Source organism: Tenrec ecaudatus, chromosome 2 (assembly GCF_050624435.1).
Source record: "Tenrec ecaudatus isolate mTenEca1 chromosome 2, mTenEca1.hap1, whole genome shotgun sequence".
In the NCBI taxonomy this organism is placed as follows: domain Eukaryota; kingdom Metazoa; phylum Chordata; class Mammalia; order Afrosoricida; family Tenrecidae; genus Tenrec; species Tenrec ecaudatus.
The window spans coordinates 289,770,342-289,793,470 of record NC_134531.1 but is presented as its reverse complement, the minus strand read 5'-3'; the positions used below and the strand labels follow the sequence as shown (position 1 = coordinate 289,793,470).

At 41.2% G+C, this 23,129-nt stretch overlaps 1 protein-coding gene across 1 annotated transcript in view; it reads right to left on the bottom strand.

The window, feature by feature from the left end:
* The window catches only part of SLC9C1 (solute carrier family 9 member C1), a 145,467-nt gene that overhangs the window by 33,894 nt on the left and 88,444 nt on the right, over positions 1 to 23,129 (bottom strand). The window contains exons 21-27 of the mRNA XM_075542956.1: positions 22,154 to 22,279; positions 20,463 to 20,561; positions 17,774 to 17,938; positions 14,890 to 15,021; positions 14,569 to 14,754; positions 12,624 to 12,739; positions 11,728 to 11,869 (exon numbers count right to left, since the gene is read on the bottom strand). Coding sequence (XP_075399071.1) covers positions 11,728 to 11,869; positions 12,624 to 12,739; positions 14,569 to 14,754; positions 14,890 to 15,021; positions 17,774 to 17,938; positions 20,463 to 20,561; positions 22,154 to 22,279 — 966 coding nt within the window. The remainder of the gene's footprint in view (positions 1 to 11,727; positions 11,870 to 12,623; positions 12,740 to 14,568; positions 14,755 to 14,889; positions 15,022 to 17,773; positions 17,939 to 20,462; positions 20,562 to 22,153; positions 22,280 to 23,129) is intronic.

Here is a 23,129-nt window from a genome sequence, read left to right as displayed (position 1 = left end):
AAATGTGGATGGCTTGGACAGCACCAAAGTGGCACATAAGAACATGGCATCAACGGCAACAACCCCAGCAAGCTAACAAACAAAAAAGCCGCTGACATACAAAATTTAAAAGAAGAGAAAAAAAGAAAAAAAACAAAACAAAAAGACAGCAAAAAAAAAAAAAGAGAAAGCCTGTTAGTAGTTCAAGGTCTGTTTCTTGACCTTTAGGGATGCTTTCCAGATGAGTCTGATGGGGTTCCACATCCTGGCCCCAAAGTCCATCCTTTATACTCCTTCAGGACCTCCTTGCTCTGCTTCCCCCACCACTCCATTGCACGCCCCCAGTGTTTTGCCTCAGTGTGGTGGGGTCAGCTCAGTCGCACATCCCCCACTGTGTCTCTGGTGCTGTCCCGTGTAGGGCTATAGGTCAGTGCAGGATGTCACATCTCGTCGTGGAGCCGGCTATATGGTCCTCTCTGTACATTGGGCCCTCCGAGCCGGGCTATCGTCCTCTGAGCTTGGTGGTCCCAGGTGTGCTCCACTCCGTTCTTCCTCCTACCTTTGCTTCAGCTTCCTTCTGGGTGTGGTGTGGTAGGCCAGTTCCTTTCCCACACCAGACGATCTATTTTCATTTTCTGTGGTACTCCCTTGGTGGGTGTTGGGCTAATTCTGCTTGAGGTCAGCGTATGGTCCAGTCTCTTTGTGGGTTCCTCCATGCATTACATTGCCCTCCTGGTTTGGCGTGTCATGGTCGGGTCCGTATGCATGTTCTAGTTCTGTGGGGACACAACCAATACTAGTGCCCTATTCCCCCTGTGCCATCCACTCAGTTTCTACCCACCCCGCTTCTCTCTCCACCTGCCTCCCTTCCCCTGTACTCTCATGTACCTCCCTGGGTGTGGCCTTCCCTCCCTCCAACTATCTATGCTTCACCATTTATTGCGAGATAGGTGTTTATTCTTCTATTCCTGGCATGCTGATTGTACTTACCTCAGGGGACTCATGTTATACCTGTCCTTTTGAGTTTGGCTTACCTCGCTTAACATGATTCCTTCCAGCTCTTCCCACGAAATGACGTGTTTCATGTGCTTGGCTGTGCTTTTCAGTGCTGCATAGTACTCCATTGTGCGTATGTGCCAGAGTTTACTAATCCACTCATCTACTGATAGAAACTTAGACTATTTCCAAGTCTTTGAGATTGTGAATTGTGCCGCAATAAACATTGGAACGCATATGACTGGTTGTGTTTTATTTGCTGCTTCCACCGTGTATATGCCCAGTAGGGGGATGGCTGGGTCATAAAGTTGATCAATTTCCATTTTCTTTAAGTATCACCAGATTGCTTTCCACAGTGATTGTACAAATCTACACAACCACCAGCAGTGGAGGAGGATTCCTACTTCACCACAGTCCCTCCAACACTTGTTGCTCTCTGATTTGCTGATCTGGGCTAGCCTCGGGGGTGTTAGGTGGTATCTTATGGTTGTTTTGATTTGCATTTCTCTTATGGCTAAGGACCTGCAACACTTTCTCATATGCTATTGGCCATATGGGTCTCCTCCCTAGTGAAAGTTCTTTTCAGTTCTTTTGCCCACTTCCTTAGGGGTTAACTGTTTTCCTCTTTTTGCAGGTCACGATGGTGTAGATTTTAGTAATGAGCCCTTTGTCTGATGTGTCATTACTAAAAATCCTCTCCCAGTCTGTGGATTGTCTTGTCACCCTCTTGGAGAAGTCTTTCGAGGCACACAGGTGCTTTATTCTTATTAAATCCCATTTGTCGATTTCCAGTTAACCTGTGTGTGTACCCTTCCCTATTGCAGTGAGCCTATGTGCTCCCTGGGCCAGTGTTCTGAGATTAGTCCCAATTCCCTCCTTGATGGTCCTGATGGTTTGGGAGTTTAACTTCTAGGTCTGTGATCCACCTTGCGTTTATTCTTGTGCATGGGGTGAGGTAAACGTCTTGTTTCATCTTTCTACATGTGGATATCCATTGTTTCCAGCACCACTTGTTGAAACCAAGTGACAAGGTTTTAACCATTCAAGTCAGATTTATCTTTTTAATCTACTACAGTCATCTCTCCCATACTCTCTGTCTCATAACCAGGTCATTCCCATCCCTCAATTATGTTTAGAGGGAAATCACTGGAGGCTTATTTTCTGTGTAGATCCTGCAAATGTATTTTGGGCTCCCCCTGTCATCCACAGCCTTCTGAAAACCATCATCGCCTCACAATTTAAACTCTGATACTATTCTTCCGTTGGATTTGGATCATATAATTTACAATCCTTGTATCAAGGATGTTGGTGTGCTTCTTCCATGTGGGTTTAGTTGACATCTCACTTAGGTGACTGCTAGTTTGAAAATAAGCCTTTAAGACCTCAGATGGTATTCTTTCTGATAGCAGGGCACCATCTAATTTCTTTGCTACACTTTGCTGTAGCACCCATATCTTCTGTGTTTCCTATGGTGAATAGAGAGCAGGGCCGTGTCATAAGAACTAATTGTTCTTAGATTGGAGTTAGGATTGTGAGCCAAAAATCCATTCCCAAATCTACTGTATATTGTTGTGCACAAGCTGAGTTTTTCAGCACATTTTTAATGCAGTTTTTTTGTGTGTGGTAAAATTGTGTGCCTCGGCTGATATTCGGGTCGACTTATACTCAAGTATATATGGTATGTTTTTTATCTGCCTCTGGTTCACCTTAGAGACATCCTTGTAAATTCATGGCATAGAATCTTATCAATCATCTCCCTGGAACATAAGGACTTTCTGTTTATAGTTATTGATTAGCCCACAGTACTAATTTAAAAGCCCTATTCAGAAAAAGATATGGAACAAGTGTAGTCTAACTACATATTGCAGAACATGGATCATTCACTTGTACAGAATAAATCCTTACAAGACAGGATTCTATTTACTAGGATTTGCTATTTATTAGAAGTTGGTGGTCAGTCAAAACCTACAATATTATTCACTGACAATAACCGACACAGGTCTGCCAGAATAAGACATGTTAATACAGCAAGTAGGACATTGATATACTAAGGCAATGTTGGTCCACCTACTGACAGTTCTATACTCTTGGTAGAGCCGTCTTCTGATTCTTCACACACCATGTAACTTCAATCTTAAACCCTCAGGTTACAGGTGTGTTTGTGTTAGAGTCTAATTCACCTAGTGGGGTTTCCCCATTGCATCCCTCTGGGATGGCCTTTAGCGTGTTGTGTGCCTTGAAGATCCAGTGTTCAATGCCCCAGGGTTCTGTGGCAGATGGGTTCCCAGGGGCTGTACTGAAATGCAGACCAATATGGCTTATTAGGAGCATGGTACCAGGTATATTCCCTTTGTCCCCCTGTTTTAGGGTCCTTGAAGTATTATTAGGCATTTTGTACCACTAGAAAGTTGGTCCTCACTCTTTTTCTACCAGTAGATAAGCACTTGTCTTCTCCCAGACATGTCTGTCCCTTCCCACCTCCTGACTTGATTTTCCCTCTGATAAGAATGTTTGCTAGTCAGGGGACCTTGTTGTAAGTTTGCATGGCAGTCACTAAACCAGTGGTTCTCAATCTTCCTGATGCCACAACCCTTTAATACTCTTCCTCATGTTGTGGTGACCCCCCCACCCTCAAGCATAAAATCTTTAAAAAATTTACTTTATTTTTTATTTAAATCATTTTATTGTGGGCTCATACAACTCTTATCACAATCCATGCATACATCAATTGTGTAAAGCACACTTATACATTCGTTGCCCTCATCATTCTCAAAATTTGCCTTCTGCATGGGTCCTGCCCATGAACCATGCACTATGAACCATGAACTAGGTGTTTATCTTGAAGGTCACTTAAAAGGCCCTCATGTCATCTAGGAGAAATTTTTTGAGAGTGGGACAAGGGAGGATGACCGCTCAGTGCAGTGGTTCTCAACCTGTGGGTCACGACTCCTTTTGAGGGTCGAACGACCCTTTCATAGGGGTCACCTGATTCATAACAGCAGCAAAATTAGTTATGAAATAGCAACGAAAATAATTTTATGGTAGAAAGGGGGAACCGATTACAGGGTCTACATATAACCTCCTCCCTAGGGGATGACCAACCAAAAAGTGGGTGAAGGGAGACGTTGGACAGTGTAAGATATGACAAAATAATAATTTATAAATTGTCAAGGGTTCATGAAGGTGGGGGAGGGAGCGGGAAAATGAGGAGCTGATGCCAGGTGCTTACAAGGAGAGCAAATGTTCTGAGAATGAAAAGGGTGATGAATGTACACATGTGCTTTATATAATTGATGTATGTATGGATTGTGTCAAGAGGTGTATGACCCCCAATAAGCGGTTCATGAGGGAGGGGGAGTGGGGAGGGAGGGGGAGGAAGGGCATCATGCTCGGTAAAATATTGGGGCAGTGACCATGAGAAGAACTTGCAAGGAGATATATTGACACAGGACTGCAACAATGGGCTCAAACCTAAGAACCTAACAACCATTGTGAGGACGGGTGCGACCAGGGCAGTGTTTCCTTCTATTGTGCATAAGGGCGCTATGAGTCGGACCTGAGTGAGAACACCAAACAACAAGAGCACTCAAACACCCCCCCCATCCCCCAGGGAGAAGCACGATCCTGCAGAAATATATATTACTTTTTTTCCTATTCATGCTTTAGCTATTTACCAAGCTCTTACTCACCTGCAGGGGTAAGTATCATCATGGCCAGTCACAAACTTGTTTTTACATTTTCGTTCTGCCACTGAATCACCTATGTGATTCGGGATGAATGACCACAGTGCGCTCTACTTCAATGTAATGAAACCATACCAAACCCAAACCCATTTCCCCTGAGAGAAATTCTGATGCATAGTGACCGCAGGGGCCGGATAGAACTGTGCATGGATTTCCTATGTACATCGTTACGGACGCTGACAGGCCCCTCTTGCTCCTACAGAGGGGTCCCTGGATTCTAAGTGCTGACTTTTCAGTGAGCAGCCGAATATTAACCACAGTGCTGCTCGGGCTCCTTTGCTTCTGTTTATACACGTGGAAATTGGGCATGATCATGGCGCCTAACTTTCAGAGTTGTTATGAAGATTTAATGAGTTGGTAATTACGTACAACTTGCTCTGCACCCAGCATATGGGAGACACACAATCACTGCTGTTAAGATTGTTTGAAGAATTATATACCAGGCACTGAACTCATTTGTTGTATTGATATGGTGGGCTAAATAGATCATGGAAATTTCATATAGCATCGAGTTATGCTATGTTACCTCATTGAGAGCCCCAATGTGAGTGATGAACAATGAATTTTTAAAAAAATCACAATTGGATCAAGAGCCAGGTTTAGAATCCATTTTATTTTTCATGAAATCAGTCAAGCCATCATTGCTCCAAGAGCAAAATGCAAACTATCTAGTGGCATACTATTATTTTCTGACTGCAAGGCTAAACCTTTTTAATTCAAGGAGACTTTGCACACAATATATTTTTAACGGACCAGAAGGTCTAAGACCACCCACATCCAGCATCCAGCTGGAAATGATTGCCTCTCTATAGAAAGACAGGGGTTTCAATATCGGGAGACCTCTCATAATAGCATCAACCTGTGGTTCAGTCTTGAAAATACTCTTGCCAAGCCTTCCTAGTAGAAATGGGAAATAAGCAAGCAAGCAACTAAGTAAGTAAGCTTTAGAACCTTTCCACACTGACCTACAACCCAGAGTCCCGTGGATGTACCGAGTGAGTGTAAGGAAGGAAGTTGATCATGTGAGTGTGATTCATTGCTGACTCGCAAAGAGGCGGTCTTATGATGTAAACTGTGCATCTGAGCAGCCACCGGGGCTCGCTGAGCTGTGTGTGTGGAGGGGATTGCCAGGATGAAGATTTTCCGTGGCGGCCAGCACTCAAGTCACTATTATCTGCTGAGTTTTACGACAGACTCTGCTCGCTCCCTTTACAAAACTATTGTTGCTGAAAATACAGAATGGGGAAAGGCAACACAATGTCTTGGAATTCTTTGCACTTGAGTAGTGCTTTAATAGTTTTATAATATATGCATCTTTTTCATTGTGGGATTAAGAAAGCTCATTGTCATGGAGTTGACTTGGTCTCCTGGCAACCCCACGTGTGCCTGAGAAGTGTGCCACACAGGGTCTGCAGTGGGAAATTTCTAATGGAGGTAGTTGGCCAAGCCTCTCTTCTGCAGTGTGTCTGGGTGGCCTCCGAGTCTCCATGTTTGAGCTCGAAGCCGGACGCATTAGCCACGCTCATCACTGAGGCAGTCCAAGAAGAGTAATGCCCAAACCAAAGTCACACTGCTGTCGAGCCACTTCTGACTCATAGAGACCTGACAGAGTTTCTTCTGAGGAGAGCTGGGGGGTTTGAATGGCCAACTTTGAAATTAGGAGCTAATTCATAACACCACCCGAGTTTCTGCTAGTGAATCTATAGGGCAGAGCAAAACAGTTTCACAAGGTTGGCAAAGCTATAGATCTTTGTCAAAGCAGGAAACCTCATCATTCTCCAGCCGGACCAGAACCACATAAAATAAGAAGATAATGAAATAACTTTAACCTTACTTTTTCAGATCCATCACCCGATGATCTGGTTTTATTCTTTAAGATTTTCCTCTTGCTTAACATGTTTTATAGTTTTGCCTTCCCCTTTCATATGTTACATTGAAATGGCAAACGACATTTTTCGTGGCTATATAATAAATGCTTGTATACGTGTTCTGTAGTGAAATTATATAAGATGGAGCCACAAAAGGCTCATAGAAACACTCCATTATCTTTTCATCGCATTTCCTCGCCAAACTTGTGAAGTTCCCTCCGATTTTCCTATTGCTGCCGCTTGCACTTAAAAAAAAAATTCCCAGCGGAGAAAGTGCGCTATACATTTTGTTTCTATGCCTATTTTAATACTTACTTCGGATTGCCTTTCAGAAGAAGCACCGAGTCTAAGTGCAAAGAACATTTTTCTGATTTTTGTTCCTATTGACAAATTGCGTTCACTTCTCTGTTACGAATTGAATTGCGTCCCTCAAACCTAGGTCTTGTGATTCCTTACATCTGTTCCTGTCAGCAGTTCCAAACGACCCACCACTTTTTGGGAGAATGGTGAGTCTTTCTACTTCTGGAAAGAATTACAGTCTTGGAAACCCAGAAGGGGGAGTTCTGTGATGGTTTATAGCGTGCCTGTGAGAAAGAGAGTCAGAAGCAACTAGATGGCAGTGGTTTGTTTTGTCTTGTGTCTGTGGTAATTTATAGCCCATTTGGAAATGGCTCGTTTTTGTTATGTTGATGGAGCAGAATTAGTGTAGGGCATCCTGGAGTGAGTATCTTTTAAAGAAGAAAAGAAATTAATTAAGTAAGTGAAAGAAGCTGAATGGGGGAAGAGATACTAAATCACACAAAAGATCACTGAGGGGAAGAAGCTCAGAACAGACAAAGATCTTCCTCCAAGGTCAACACAGAGAGAAAGTCTTGTACTGGAGTTGGCAGCCTGAATTAGGCTTTAGCCTCTTAATCTGTACGAAAATACATTTTTCTTTGTTCAGGCTATACACTTGTGGTATGAAGGGGCTTCCTCCTAATTCTCCGGTGACAGCACTTAACTAGCTTTGAGAAAACCAGTATCGATCTGTTTCTGAGGAAATAGATATAACCATTGAACATCATTTTTATGAAATAAGCCAAGCTAATATTTCATTCTTGTTTTATTTTGTATTTCTTAGACTATCCTTTTCCTTACCTGAATTTGATTGTTTATATTTTTGTCAATTGTAATCAGAGTGCTTTTCTTATCATTTTGTATACATTTTTTTCTTCCAGATAAAGATATTGATCCTGTTACAATAACTCTTTTTCATAGTATATTGTTAGCCTCTAAAGCTAATTTTCAAATCTGGTCTCTGTCAAAGCAGGCGGCACAGAAAGGTTTGCTTTTGCTTTTTGAATGTAGACAGATCTCCCTTCGGATGCTTCTCTCCCATTCCCCTCTTAGTTACAACCTCGATTGTGAATCATCACGACCGTGTAAGGACAGAGTATAACTTGCCTTGTAGGCTTCTGAGATTGTACCTCTGTACGGGAGTATAAATTGTTGACATTCTCCAGTTGAGTCGCTGGTGGTTTCAAACTGCTTACCTTGCAGTTAGCAGCCCCATGCATAACCACTATGTCACCAGGAGTCTTTCCCCTTAACTCAGAGATTTCATTTATGTAGCATCGCATCTTACAAGCCACACAATACACACAACTCTTCCCAGAGGCAACACGTTTGAATAGCCCACAGCCAAAATGGCTGACTTCTTGTCTTCCAACATTGCACCTGGTCACATTGAGGAAACTGAGGCAGCTTACCAGATTTTCATTTAGGTTTATTCTAGACATCCAAAAAAAATAATGTTTGTATGTTCTTTAGCCTGGAAATTGAGATTAGAGACAGGAATCACATTCTGAATTTGTTGATAAGGATCAGCCGGGTGGTAAAGACTCCAGCATACAGAGCAGGGGATGAGAATTGGGATTTCCCCGTGAGAGGATTTCCCATCCTGAGGAACAATACATTTCATAAGGGCTTTCTTTAAAAAAAAAATTTAGTAGCAGATTATTTTATTTATTCAACAAATGTTTGTTAAAGTGCTGAGTATCTACTACGACTGTGTTTTTACACGTTAACATCCTCATTCCTTTCTGTTGACCTCCTTTGTGAATTTATGACAGGATAGAAGACATTAGCTTTCTGCACTGTTTTCTCCTCCAAATCAGATTTTCCTGCTCAGGATCATCTTCAACTTGTGAATGAAACAAAAAATCACTTTATTGGGGGCTCATACAAATATTATCACAATCCATACATACATCAGTTGTATAAAGCACATTTGTACACACTTTGCCCTCATTGTTCTCAAAACATTTGCCCTCCACTTAAGCCCCTGGCATCAGCTTCTCATTTCCCCCTTCCCTCCCCACTTCCCCCTCCCTCATGAGCCCTTGATAATTTATAAATTATTATTTTGTCATATCTTACACTGTCTAACGTCTCCCTTCACCCACTTTTCTGCTGCCTGTCCCCCAGGGAGGAGGTTATATGTAGATCCCTGTAATCGGTTCCCTGTTTCTACTCCACCCTCCCTTGGCCCTCCCGGTATCGCCACTTTCAGCACTGGTCCTGAAAGGATCATCCGTCCTGGATTCCCTGTGTTTCCAGTTCTTATCTGTACCAGTGTACATCCTCTGGTCTAGCCAGGTTTGTAAGGTAGAATTGGGATCATGATAGTGAGTGGGGAGGAAGCATTTAGGAACTAGAGGAAAGTTGCTTGTTTCATCATTGCTATGCTGCACCCTGACTGGCTCATCTCCTCCCTGTGACCCTTCCGTAAGGGAATGTCCAGGTGTATAAGGGCCTTTTAAATGAAGCAATGACAGGTTCTTGAGAGGTCTTTTATTATGCAGAGGCAGAGCCAGATTCCTTGGGTGGTAGTAGGGAAAGCGTCTATAAGTAACAGGAAGGCAACTGACCCTGAAGAATAATAACACAATATGACAATCTTCTGTAGCCCAAGTCTTGCTAAGATGGACTCTGTTCTTCCACTACCCTCCTCTACCTTGGGTACTCCTTGGCTGGTGCCAACCCAGTCCAACTCTCCTCTCCTCCAGGGGTCTTGCCCCAGCCCTCTTTCCAATTCTTTCTTTTCCTTCCCTTGTTTTTACTCTTTTTTGGTCTTCTTTATTTGTTATGTTTTTCTTTTTTAACATATTAGGGACTCATGCAACTCTTATCACAATCCATACATACATCAATTGTATAAAGCACATCTGTACATTCTTTGCCCTCATCATTTTCAAAGCATTTGCTCTCCACTTAAGCCCTTTGCATCAGGTCCTCTTTTCCCCCCTCTTTCCCTTTCTCTTCTTTCTTATCCCTTTATTTCTTTCCTTTACTAGTCTCCTTTCTATTTTGCTTTCCCAGTCCCACTTTCTAGTTTTACTTACTGCATTGCCCCCTTCTTTTCCCACCTCTATCTTTGTTTTAAATTCTTTCCTTTTACTTATTAGGTAGATTTGTTCTTGTTTTCACGTATTAGATACTTTTATTTGCCGACTTTCACTTGCTTCTTTCTTTTTCACAATTGTTTGTTTTTCTCTCATGTCCCCTTGTTTTCCTGATTTCTTGTCTGACTCAGCTGGGATCCGATTTCCAGTAAGTACACCTACAGGGCACTGATCAGGAGACTCGGCGGTTACATCTCCTGGAGCAACCACCAACCTCTCCTATACCGTTTGATCACGCATTGCAATGACTAAGAAACTATAGAGATTCAGGCTCACACGAAGAAACAAAACCAGGCGTCTCAAACTAGTGACCAGTATGCAGAACTAAAAGGCTTTCCAGAGGAAGACTAGTCACTGGGACTACCTGATGAGGGATTCAAAAGAACGGTACCTCGGTACAGAACAATCAAGAAAGCTATAGACCAAACAGAAAAAAACACAACACCAACCCCCTTCGCCCCCACAACTTTAGAAAAATTCAGGAACATACTATATGAACAAACTGAAGAAAAAATGACAAGGTAAAAAAAATAGAAAAAATGACACATGTAAATGCAGGAGATTAATATTAAGAGTTTATAAATAGATAATCTATATCTGTGTACAAAATCAGAAGAGATATAGTACTGGTTACCGCTACTGACTGCTTGGGAAAGGGGAGAAAAATGTGGAACAAAAATCAAAATCACAATGTGCTTGACACAATGGATGTGTATATGTATTGTGATAAGAGCTGTTGGAGCCCCCAATAAAATGATTTTAAAAAATCGTAATAGAGACCAGGCTTGCTTGCCTTTGCGTATCTATCATTCAGAAATAGTTTCATTGAAATTCAGAATTGGAAAAGAAAATCTACACATCTCAATTTACAACATTATTTTTCCTTTTGTGAAATGTATTATTATTATTTCATCTATTAAATCAGATATCTTTGCTAAATTTTCGTCAGTGACTTAATAGTAGTGTCACTGTTAGATTTTATGTTAGCCAATGGTACCTGAATGGAGGTGAGGCCAGAGACCTACTTAATCATGTGATAGCCAAGAGATGCCCCCTTGGGGGGTGTGGCCTGTTTATAAGAAAAACAGTGAACAGTCTGTTTTTTCCCTTCACCTTCCTCCATTATTGGATTCTGTGTCTGCTTCCAGGAAGGCCCAGGTGGATCTTCTACCTTGGGGTCATGAGTGGCCTGTCATGCTCCCATGACCTTGGAGCCATGTCCCTGCACTGCAGGCTGTTGATCTGTCTGATTTCCCGTCACCTGCCTTGGCCATTGGCTTGTTGAGTCTTAAGATTAGTTAGGCTAGCATCGGACCCATAGACTTGAGTCGTATTGGGATGGGATGCTGTCGCGATATAGAATTACATATATATATATTCATATATATCTATCTTAAAAATAGATGAGTGTCATTGGTTTTGTTTCTCTAGACAACCCGACCTAACAGCGGTATGTTATTAAATAACTATAATTGGAATCTTTTTTTTTTTCAGGGGCAGACCAACAAGGCTTGCTTTTATTGAGTGGCTGATCACTAGAACTGCCAAGGCCACTCTGTACAGAGAAGAGAGGGGGGGGTTTATTTCCTGGTCTCTTCCTCCTTGGACAGAGTCTTGATGAGCTCATCTTTCTTGGCCTGGAGTCGCTCCTCACGGCGTTTGCTGCCTCCTTGGTCTTCGACCTGCGGGCCTCACCTGGTCAACCAGGAGCTTCTGCGAGCCTGTCTTGTGCTTGTGGATGTCCCACGAGCATCCGCTGGTTCTAAACACGTTCCCCTTCACCTGCAGGGACAAGCTGTGATACCCGCGGCGGCCAGTCTTCGTTGGCTCCCGGTATCTGCTAAGCAGCAGGCGCAGAATCCTCAATCTCCGCTTCCACGTGACCTTCTCGGGCGTGTGAGCATTGGCAGTGCCTTTTGCTTACCTGTGCCCTTATGCCTGCCCTTCTGGCGGGCTAGGGTGTTTTTGCGGCACTGGTCCCGAGAATGGACGGTCACAGGCTTGTGGATGATAGTCTTTTTTGGTCACTTTCCGGATGGGCTAACAGGAGTTGGCATTGGCCATTTCATTGGCCTGGCTGGGGTCCCCCCAGACTTCCTTCTCGCCATTGAGGAGGATGCTGGAGGCGAGCCCTCTTCAGGAGGCTGAGCATACTTATGGTGCCCCGCAGCGCCGAAAGGAAAGTATAACTGGAATCTTAATGACTGAAATTCTTATGAAGAACAGAGTTGGGTAGTCCATGACGCTCCAATGATTTACATGTTTTTGGGTTTTTAAAATTATTATTATTGCTCAGTTAATACCTCATGATGTTTACCATTGCGGCTAAATGTGAAATATTTCATCTTGGGGGGAAATCTACTAATTCACTGATTAATTTTTGAAACTATATTTTTACAATTATGTATCATCTTTTTTTGATGAAATATAGAATCGTTTATAAACAAAACCTGGATATTCTTAGTCTGAATTCATGTGTTAGATATTTAATATGGCAGTTAAAAAGGTTTCTCAGTACATGGTTTTATTTTTTTAATGGGAAATGACAATTTCAGAATTATTCAGAGAACTATGACTCACCTATTTATTACCTTTCAAGCGAATGTGAACACAGAGGCACAGTGATCCCGCTACTCCCTCTGGATTTCTTCTTATCAAATGAGGTTTGAAGAATCATTATTTTTGTAAAGTTTTCGGTGCCTTGTATCTGAAAATTGACAGAACACACATTTATTTTTGCGCAAATATGTGATGAAATATTTCTCTCATAAGTTACCATGTTAGTAACTGTCCAAATATTTGAGAGAAGTTGAAAAATAGGAATATATCACTCAGGTAATTAACTTAAAATTCCTAGATAGGTTGGTTGTATAAAAGTCAACGTTCCACATATTTACTTTAATTTCAGAATATTTTACTCCTTTCTCCTCCAAATGAGAAAAAAAAATCACATACTGATCTTCCATGGTCTTTTAAAAACTATCCAAAGTATCACTGTACATAGCTGAATCCACCAATCAATAAAACAACTCACTAAACGCATTACCGCCCCAGTCGACTCAGACTAAAAGCGACCCTTTAAGACATACTTGATCTGTCCCCCAGGGTTCCTAAGACTGTGATTTTCAGGACTGTTGACTTTCACATTTTTTTTCTTGCAGAGGAGCTGGTGGGTGAGCAGCTGAACCCTTAACCACTGCATATCTGGTAAATGTAGTTGTTTTTAATATACACCGAATCACCTTGATGCCCAGAGAAACAGTGATGAAGGCTTCAGAGAGTGCAGAGAATCTGGGGGAGTGGGGGGGCGCCGGGGGGAGGTGGTGTTTGCAAGCATCTCTTGGCTGTATACATCCGCAGTTAGCATCCAAACCAAAGCTCTCTTATTATGTATTCAATTAATAGAGGCGAGGGACACCATTGTTTAAAACAACATTTTACTTCCTTTCCCAGAGCTTTAAATTGTCCACGGTGTTTCCCACGTAGGAAATATTATTGTAACTATTTTCTCTCTCAAGAGTCTTCCCATACCCACCTCACTTTTTTCCTTATGTCTGCAGTACACTGTGAAAGTACATCAATCATAGCACTAACTATTTTTATCAATGTATTTATGTATTTGTTTCTTTGCAATCAGTTATGAGCTCTCTTGAGGGCAAGTTGCAGGTTTTTGTTTCTCTTCTTTATTTGGGGTGTGTATTACCTCAGCTGGCTGCACTTTCAGTTGGAGTTCTTTCTGCCACAGGTTCACTGCTTCAGAATTACGAGTACGTTTATTGACTGGAAGTCTCTCTTACCCACCAGTCACACATTCTTCTTTTCTTCTCCACATGGCTCAGGTTCTTATTTTGCTTAAATATGAGATGACCTACACTTTTACATCTATCTTTGAAGTAGTTGGGGAATTTACACTGGCATTCAATTAAGTTAAATGTTATAGTATTTTATAATATATTTATGACATGGTCTAGAAATAGTGTTTAAAGAATACCTAATGCCATCAAGTCAATTCTGACTCACAGCAACCCTATTCAACTGCTCCTTAAGATTTCTGTGACTGTAAATGTTAACAGGAGCAGAGAGCCTCATCTTTCTCCTGCAGAGCAGTTGGCGGATTTGAACTACCGACCTGGAGGTTAGCAGCCCAACATCTAACCCACAGCTTTCCTTAGTAATATAAGAGTAAATGTTAATATTTTTATAGTTGTATTGAGGCATTCCAGGGAAACTGGTCCTTTATGATGTGTGAATGGACTTAATAAGCTCTCTTCACTTGTGTAAGTCTGCACCAAATCGTACAGCTTGGTTTGCTAGTTGGCCTGAAATCGATATTGCTTAGTGCTTGGCCACTCAGTGCCAAAGTAATCAATGAGCTCATGGTATGTCTATGAATTCATTATGAAGTGCGGAGCAGGGCAGCAAAGGGAAAGGTATGAGGTGGGACCTCCACGGTTAGCATGATACTGTTTTAAATGTTCATACTTGCTTGTGCATGTGCAACATTGACCCGAAGACACCTTTTTTTTTTTTTGGTACCTGATGGCATGTAAGAGGAATTAAAGAAGGCGCCTTATAAATTTTCCGTAACTGACAATCTTCTACCACTCCATTGATGAGGATGATGTAGATTACGGTTTCGTCATAAATATCAGTTTTGGTATTCATGGGTATATCTTTAACGTAAGTGCCGCACAGTTGCAATTGCATTTTATAGTTCCAATCCTACAGGAGAAACACGAAGTTAGTCTATTATTCGTTTGTCAAGTTTACTATAAATTAATTCACAAAATTAATTTCAAACAATATTCTGATGCCATTCCATTTTGAGAGAAGGTGATATCACATACCAGTTCTTACCTCATAAGATAAGTTTTCCCTGAGTTTTTTCGCAGAAATAGAGAGTCCAATTTTCAGCCACATTTTATATTCTATGAGAGGACAGCATTGCTCAAAAGACTCCAACAAATTCTTTCTGGAAATAAAACATGTCTGGAAGAAGGAGAACATAAGAATCGGTCAATATTTGATTCTGGAGACTTAGGATTTAGGGAATAAGGTTTTCTAATGAATATTAAAACTAAGAATTTAGATGATGTATAATTCAGGCCTAGAAACCTAATAAAATCTCTATATTCGGAAACATTTGTGTGTCTTTAACATCTATTGAATTTCAAAACTCCTTTAAGGGTTTCCATACTATTTTTACAGCATCTGATCTAAAAATAAAACTACATGATTAAAATTTTTAGATGAAGGATGTAAGTACTTCTAAAAATACATTATTTTAGAGCACTAAACACCTTTGTTGTGGTGGTGATTAGGTGCCTCCCATTGTATAACAGAAGAGAACTCTGTGTACAACAGAACAGAACACTGTGTACAACAGAACAGAACCCTGCCGTGTCCCGTGTACCCTCACAACGGATCTTATGCTTGAAAGTCCATTGTTGTAGCCACTGGGTCCAATGCATTTGGCCATGGACCTAGCTCTTTTTTTCTGTCCCTCCACTTTACCTAGCATGATGTCTTTTTCCAGGGATTAACCACTCCTGATAACATGTCCAAAGAACATGAGATGAAGACTTGCGATTTCTTTTGTTCCATGACAGATGCTTGTCCTTTTGGCATCCATCATACTGTCAGTACTCTTCCCCAGCTCCATAGTTCATATGCATCACTTTTTCTTCAGTCTTCCTTATTGATGTCTAATTTTCACATGCATTGAAGCAAATGATAAGACCATGGTTTGGGCCAGGGACACCTCAGTCCTCAAAGTAACATCCTTGCTCCTCAACACTTAATTCAATGTGTATGGTGAGTAAATAATCCCCAAAATTGGACTATATGACGGACATCACAGCATCAGGATTAGAGGAAGACTCATTAACAACCTGTGATATGCAGATGACACCACCTTGCTTACTGAAAATGAATAAGACTTGAAGTACTTGCTGAAGAAGCTTGAAGACTAGAGGCTTCAGGATGGAATATACTTCAATGAAAACAACAACGGCAACACAAAATTCTCCACAATTGGACCAATAACCAACACCATGATGAAGAGATAAAAGATTGAAGTTGTCAAGGATTTAATTTTATTTAGATCCTCCACAATCAGTACCCATGCAATAGTGGTCAAGAAATCAAATGGTGCATTCCATTGAGAAAATCGGCCAGAAAGGCGTTGTTTGGCCCACCAAGTCTTGACTACTATATTCCTGCTCAGAGCAGCAATCCTCAGGGAAGACCATATGGCCAGCCCCACTATGAGACACGACATCCCTCACTGACCCATGGCCCTACAGGGGACAACACTGGAGACACAGTGTGGGAATTCCATCCGATCTGATCATACCACACCGAGGCAAAACACTAAGGGCGTGAAACATAACAGCAGGGGGAACAGAGAAACGAAGTCCTTAGGAAATAATAGACTTTGGGGCTAGGGCTTGGCATCCCATCAAACTCAACTGGCAAACACCCCTAAAGACCAACCTACAGTTCTTGACCTAACTACAAGCTTTTCTTTATTGGTTGTTGTTGTGTTATGTTTTTTCTTTGTTTTGTTTGTCATTGGCTTTTTGTTATTATAGTTCTGTTTTCTTTGGTTGCTTGGTTTTGCTCTGTCTTGTTTATGTGCATGTTATTATTCCGCAGGTCTGTCTAAATAAGGTAGACTGGATGAACAATCTGGAGGAGAAAACAATGGGACTGACAGTTCCGGGGGGAACATGGGAGAAGGGGAAGTAGGGGGAAAGGAAGTGGTGTTAACAAACCCAGGGACAAGGGAACAACAAGTGATCCAAATTGGTGGTGAGGAGGGTGTAGGAGGCCTGGTAGGACATCATCAAGGGTAATGTAACTGAGAGGAATTACTGTAACTCAAATGAAGGCTGAGCATGATAGTGGAACAAGAGGAAAGTAAAGGGAAATAGAAAAAAGAGCTAGGAGGCAAAGGGTCTAAATAAAGGCATATATATGTAAATATTTTTATATATGAGGATGGGGAAATAGATAATGTGCATATAATTACAGGTTTAGTGCTGAGGTAGCAGATGGACATTGAGCCTTTACTCAAGTACTCCCTCAATGCAAGAATACGTTGTTCTATTAAACTGGCATTCCATGATGCTCACCTTTCCAACACAATCACTGAAGACAAATGGGTGCATAAGTAAATGTGGTGAAGAAAGTTGATGGTGCCTGGCTATCAAAACATATAGTGTCTTGGGTCTTAAAGGCTTGGAGGTAAATAACCGGCCAATTAGCTGAGAAGTAACAAAGCCCACATGGAAGAAGCACACCAGCCTGGGTGATTACGAGGTGCCAAAGGGATCTGTTATCTGACAGCCCTGGGACTTTGAGAATTTTACCCTTCAGTCAAGTTTGACATGTTCATCCACTTTACTGTTCCTTGGACTCTGATTTTTTCCCTCTTGCTTACCTTTTGGATGATGGCTTTGATAACTCACACATTCAACATAATTTCCCCACAAAAAGCTCATATTCCCAGGCCCCTCACTCCATTTAAATCCTTCCTTAGATATAGTTCATTACACCACCCATGGTGCCAAGAGATTTTACTGGATGAGTATAATTCTATAACAACTTTTCATCTTTTTCATTTTAAGAAATTGTCGGTAGACTGTAGTACACACTAAGCACATGTATATTAAGTACAGAAGCAGCCATACATTTAAAGCAAAATGCTTAACAAGAAATGATAGTGTTATCTTCTGACCTCCACGACAGTTTTGCAGGTAGCAGAATATTTCATGGGTTTATTCACCAAGCTGTCTAGCTCTCCTATTATATCCCCACTGATCACATAGTCTGAATGGGATATCTGAAAATCCTTCTCTTCTGAGCCACAGTCATTAGCTAAACCCAGCTTTGCTCTGTGAAGCTGCATGGGAACAAGGAAAGAAACAAACATATACATCAGTTGACTTATCTTAATAAAATGATGCTATTGCCCTTTTTTCTTTGGGTTTTGAAATTTCTTTTTTTTGAAATTTCTAATATATACATATTCTCAAAAATATTTATTGACTGTTTATTCCTTTTTATATTAAATTAGTAATGAGAAAGGAAGCATTTTTTTTGAGATGGAAGAAAAACACTCTAGAATGCCCTAATATATCTGTGGGAGAAAGAGAGTGGGGAGCCACCAAACCCAGGGTCAAGGGAACAATAAGAGACCTAGAATGGATGGTGAGGAGGGCAGAGAATGCCTGATGGGGTTTGATCAAGTGCAATGTTACTGAGAGAACGTACTGAGAGTTGAATGAAGGTGCAACATGAGAGTGGAACAGGAGGAAAGTAAACAAGTGAAAAGAAATAGAGCAGTGGTTCTCAACCTGTGGGTCATGAGTCCTTTGGTGGTCGAATGACCCTTTCACAGGGGTCTCCTGATTCATAAAAGTAGTAAAATTACAGTTACGAAGTAGCAACAAAAATAATTTTGTGGTTGGGGTGGTCACCACCACATGAGGAACTGTATGAAAGGGTCACGGCGTTAGGAAAGTTGAGAACCTCTGAAATAGAGGAACGAACTAGGAGGCAAAATAAATTTATATAGGTATAAATATAGACATGCATATATGCAAATATTTTCATTTATAACGATAGTACATATGTTTAAATGTTAAATATTAAGGTAGCAGATGGGCATTGGGTCTCTACTCAAGTACTCCCTCAATGTAAGAACACTTTGTTCTAATAATGTGACATGCTGTGATGCTCACCTTTCCAGTAGGATCCCTGAAGTCAAAATGGGCACATGTGTGTTAGTCTGGGTACATTAGCGAAACAAATCCACAGAAATTTATATATGAGAAAATTTTACATAAAGGTCAAGTGCACAGCAAGAAGACATCCCAACCCAGTGCTGCCCAAGCCCACAAGTCCAACATTAACCCATATGTCCAACACAAAGTCCTCCTCCATCTCACACACACAAAAAACACAACCATGCTGACTGCAGGCGGAAAGCCAAGTCACTGAGAATGTAAGCATCTCAGCACTGGCAGGGGTCTCCACATGGCTGCTCCAGCACCCAGGGCTGCATTGGGGTAGGTCCATGTGACTTCTCTTCAGGGATGTCTTGCAGGAAGTCAGCCTTGCAAGCTGAAGCAGGGCACTGCTAAGGCAGCTGCACCCTGGTACTACCACCACAAAGCAAGAGACCCAAGAACTAGAAAGGTGAGACTTACTGAGCCATTTATCTCTCCGTCCTTCAATTAATCCCACATGTGTTTATCAGCCAGGTTGGCACAATAAACTAACTCAGTACATAAACATATGTGGTGAAGAAATCTGGTAGTTCTGGCTATTAAAAGATATAGCATCTGGGGTCTAATAGGCTTGAAGTTAAACAAAGCCATCTAGCAGGGAAGCAACAAAGCCCACATGAAAGCAATACACCAGCCCGTGTGATCACGATATGTCAATGGGATAATGTATCAAGCATCAGAAGACCCAAGACAAACAAAGCTATAGATGCAAATGTTGAGGGTCGGAGTAGAGACCTAAAGCTCAACTGTAGATAATTGGACATTCCTTCACAGAAGAGTCACAAGGAAAGAATGGGGCAGACAGGGTGCAGCAAAGCAAGGACAGAACACACATTCCTCTAGGTCTTTAATGCTTCCTCCCCCTCACTACCATGATCCCAGTTCTGCCTTACAAATCCGACTGGAGCATGTACATTGGTCCAGATAAGAGCTTTCGTAGCATGGAATCAGGACAGATAAATCCAGGAACAGCAATGCAAGTAGCAATACCAGGAGGATAGGGTGAAGGTGTGGGAAGAATGGGGAGAAACGGGGAACAGACTACCATGACCAATGTATAATTCCACCCTCTCCTTAGGGGGATGAACAACAGTAATGTGGGCGAAGGAAGACAGCATGTGGTAAAAGATATGAAAATAATGATAATTAATAATTTATCAGGGGTCCATGAGGGTGAGAGGGTGGAGGATGGAGGGAAAAAGAGGAGCTGATACCAAGGGCTCAAATAGAAAGAAAATATTTCGAAAATGCTGATGGCAACATGTGTACGAATGTGCTCAACACAACTGATGTACGTATGGTTTGTTATAAGAGTTGTAAGAGTCCCCAATAAAATGACATATTAAAATAAAAATTAATAAATAAAACCCTCTACCCTCTTAGAATGCATAAATCTCGAAATCAGACCAACATATATAAAAGTGCTATTTTCCATCTTAAAATATGATCCTTATCATATGTTATCATGCAAAAGGATGACTCAAAAGGTAGGTGGGTGGTCTTTCCCATTTTCTCTGAAGGGGAAAATTGCCATTTGAACTGTAGCCGACATTCTATAGAATGAATAATCAATTCTCACTTTTATAGAGTTCAAACTAACGTTCATGAGTACATTTTAAATTAAATCTGTCTTACCTTTACCATGCCAGAAATAACTATATAGATTCCTTTTGGAGCTTCACCTTCTTCAAATATATCATTTCCACAATCAAATGTTACGACCAAGGCTCGTTGCTTAAAACACACAAACAAACAGCAATTATGTGAGTATAAATAATATTTTTTTTCAGTGGTTGGGGATGCTGATGTTTCCTTTTTTTTCTTCCCAAGGGTTTCTACATTTTAAAAGTAAATATCACTCAAGATCTTCTAAATCATGTCAGTAGTAAAATTAAGAGAAAAGGGGAATTATGAGCAGTAAATATCAAATGGGATATTTATACGATTCAAGAAAGAAAGCATCTATGAATAAAAATGCCATCATTGGTTGCTATCAAGTTGATTCTGAGTCATATCAAACACATATGTGTCAGAGTAGAACTGGCCTCCTTAAGGGTTTCCATGGAACTAGATCTTCAGGCTTTTGGTTCCAAGGTGCTTCTGGGTGGCCTCCAACTGCCATCCTTTCCGTTAGCAGCCGAGGACCTGTTTGCTCCACCCCAGTGATTAAAGCCTGGCTTCACGTCACAGCCAATGACCTTCATGCATCGTCATCACCCATCCATCAGTGGAGGCTTGAATGTTGCTATGACACTGCTGAACTGGTTTCCCTGGAGCTTCCAGACTAAGATAGACAAGGACAGACGGGCTGGCAATATTCTTTTGAAGACTAGCCTTCAAAAACCTCATGGATCGCAGCATGCGGATCAGAAACAAGGCACATAGTGCAACAAATCCTGGTTACACGAAAGAACGAAAAGGTGTCGATAAACGCTTCAAAGGCATGGCAAACATGTTTCCACAGGTGCAATACACAGGGCAAGTTGGAGGGTATGGATGTGTGAGAAGAAAGGGTGTTTCAAGGATAGTCAATAGCATACACACAAGAACGGGATCAGAAAGCAATATAAAATGCCTGGGGCACCAGATGTGGCTCCTTATACTTAAAGGTCAAAGGGTATAGGATGAATGGGAGACAGAAGATAAAAGTCAAGAGTCAGACCAATTGGACTAGACCAGAACATGCACACTACTACAGATAAGAGCCCACAACACAGGGAGTCCAGGACAGATAAACCCCTCAGGGCCAACATTGAGAATAGAGATACCAGGAGGATAAGGGTAAGGTAGGGGAGAAAAGGGGAATCGATCACAAGGATCAACATATAACCCCCTCCTAGGGGGACAAACAACAGAAAAGTGGGTGAAGGGTGACAGAGGATAATGTAAGATATGAAAATTATAATCTATAATTTATCAAGGGCTCATGAGGGAGAGAAGGAGGGGGAGGGAGGGGGGAAATGAGGAACTGGATCAAGGGCTCAAGTAGAAAGAAAATATTCTGAAAATGGTGATGGCAACATATGTACAAATGTGCTTGATACAATGGATACAGGTAAGGATTGTGGTAAGAGATGTAGGAACTCCCAATGAAAGTATTTAATAAAAAAAGTCAAGAATCAGATTGAAGACAGATAATGGAAAGACTCTCCATATTTCTCAAAGAGATTTTGATTTTTATCCTACAGAAAATGGATAAAAAGGGGCAAAAATAATTATTTGAATAATTTAAAACTGAACAGCATCTGGTTGAACGTTTTTGTTTTTTTTTAAAGACCAGTTGGGGTAGCATTCCAGATGATATTGCTGGGAAATAAAAATATTACCAGAAAGAAGCTTATGTGATGTCGGTTTTTATCTAGCCACGGAATATTTTTCACTGCTTCTTCAAGAGTAAGAGACCTGATCTTTGGTTGAAAATCAAGCATCTCTCTTTTTCGGGCCGTGATTAACTGAAATAAAAAAAAATAAGAAAGGAGATAAACCAAACTGCTGTTCATAGATTACTTACAACCAGAATGACCATGCACCTTTTCCTGTTCTTGCTGCTCTGAGATTTCTGTTCTTCCACAGATACCAATCTCTCTTCTCTTACAGCGTTTATTTTCTATCACCTTCTATTATCCTAATTCTGAAGTCACAGATTAAACTTTTTAAAGAAAGTGTTTGGGGTATAAATTGAAAAGCACATCCACACCGGTTGTACAAATATTGAGCCACAGAACATTCCCAAAGTGAAAACATTGTGTAACCACCACCCAGATCAGGAGATTAAATCATCAGCTCACCCCCGAAGCCTCTATGGTGTTTCCTTTCAGTCACTCCTCTTATCCCCAAACTGCCCTGATTTCTATGAGTATAGTTTGGTTTTATCTGGGTTATAACTTTGTATGAATGGAATCAAAGGACATGTGCTTGTTTATATTTGGACTATCGCATTTCTGAGATTAGGCTACAGTGTTCCAGAGAGCAAAAGCGTATCCATTTTAATTTTTGAATAGTATTATGCTGTGTGAATATACCACAGGTACATTGAAATTCTGTAGACCAAAGAAGAATTGATGCATTTGAATTGTGGAGCTGGAGAAGAATGGTGAAGATACCATGGACTGCTCATAGGACAAACTGATCTGTCTTGGAAGAAGTACAGCCAGAGTGCTCCTTAGAGGCAAGGATTGAGAGACTTCATCATACATACTTTGAACATAGTGCCAGGAGAGACCAGTCCCTGGAGAAGGACACCATGCTTGGTAAAGCGGAGGGGCAGTGACAAGGAGGAAGGGCCTCAAGGAGATGGACTGA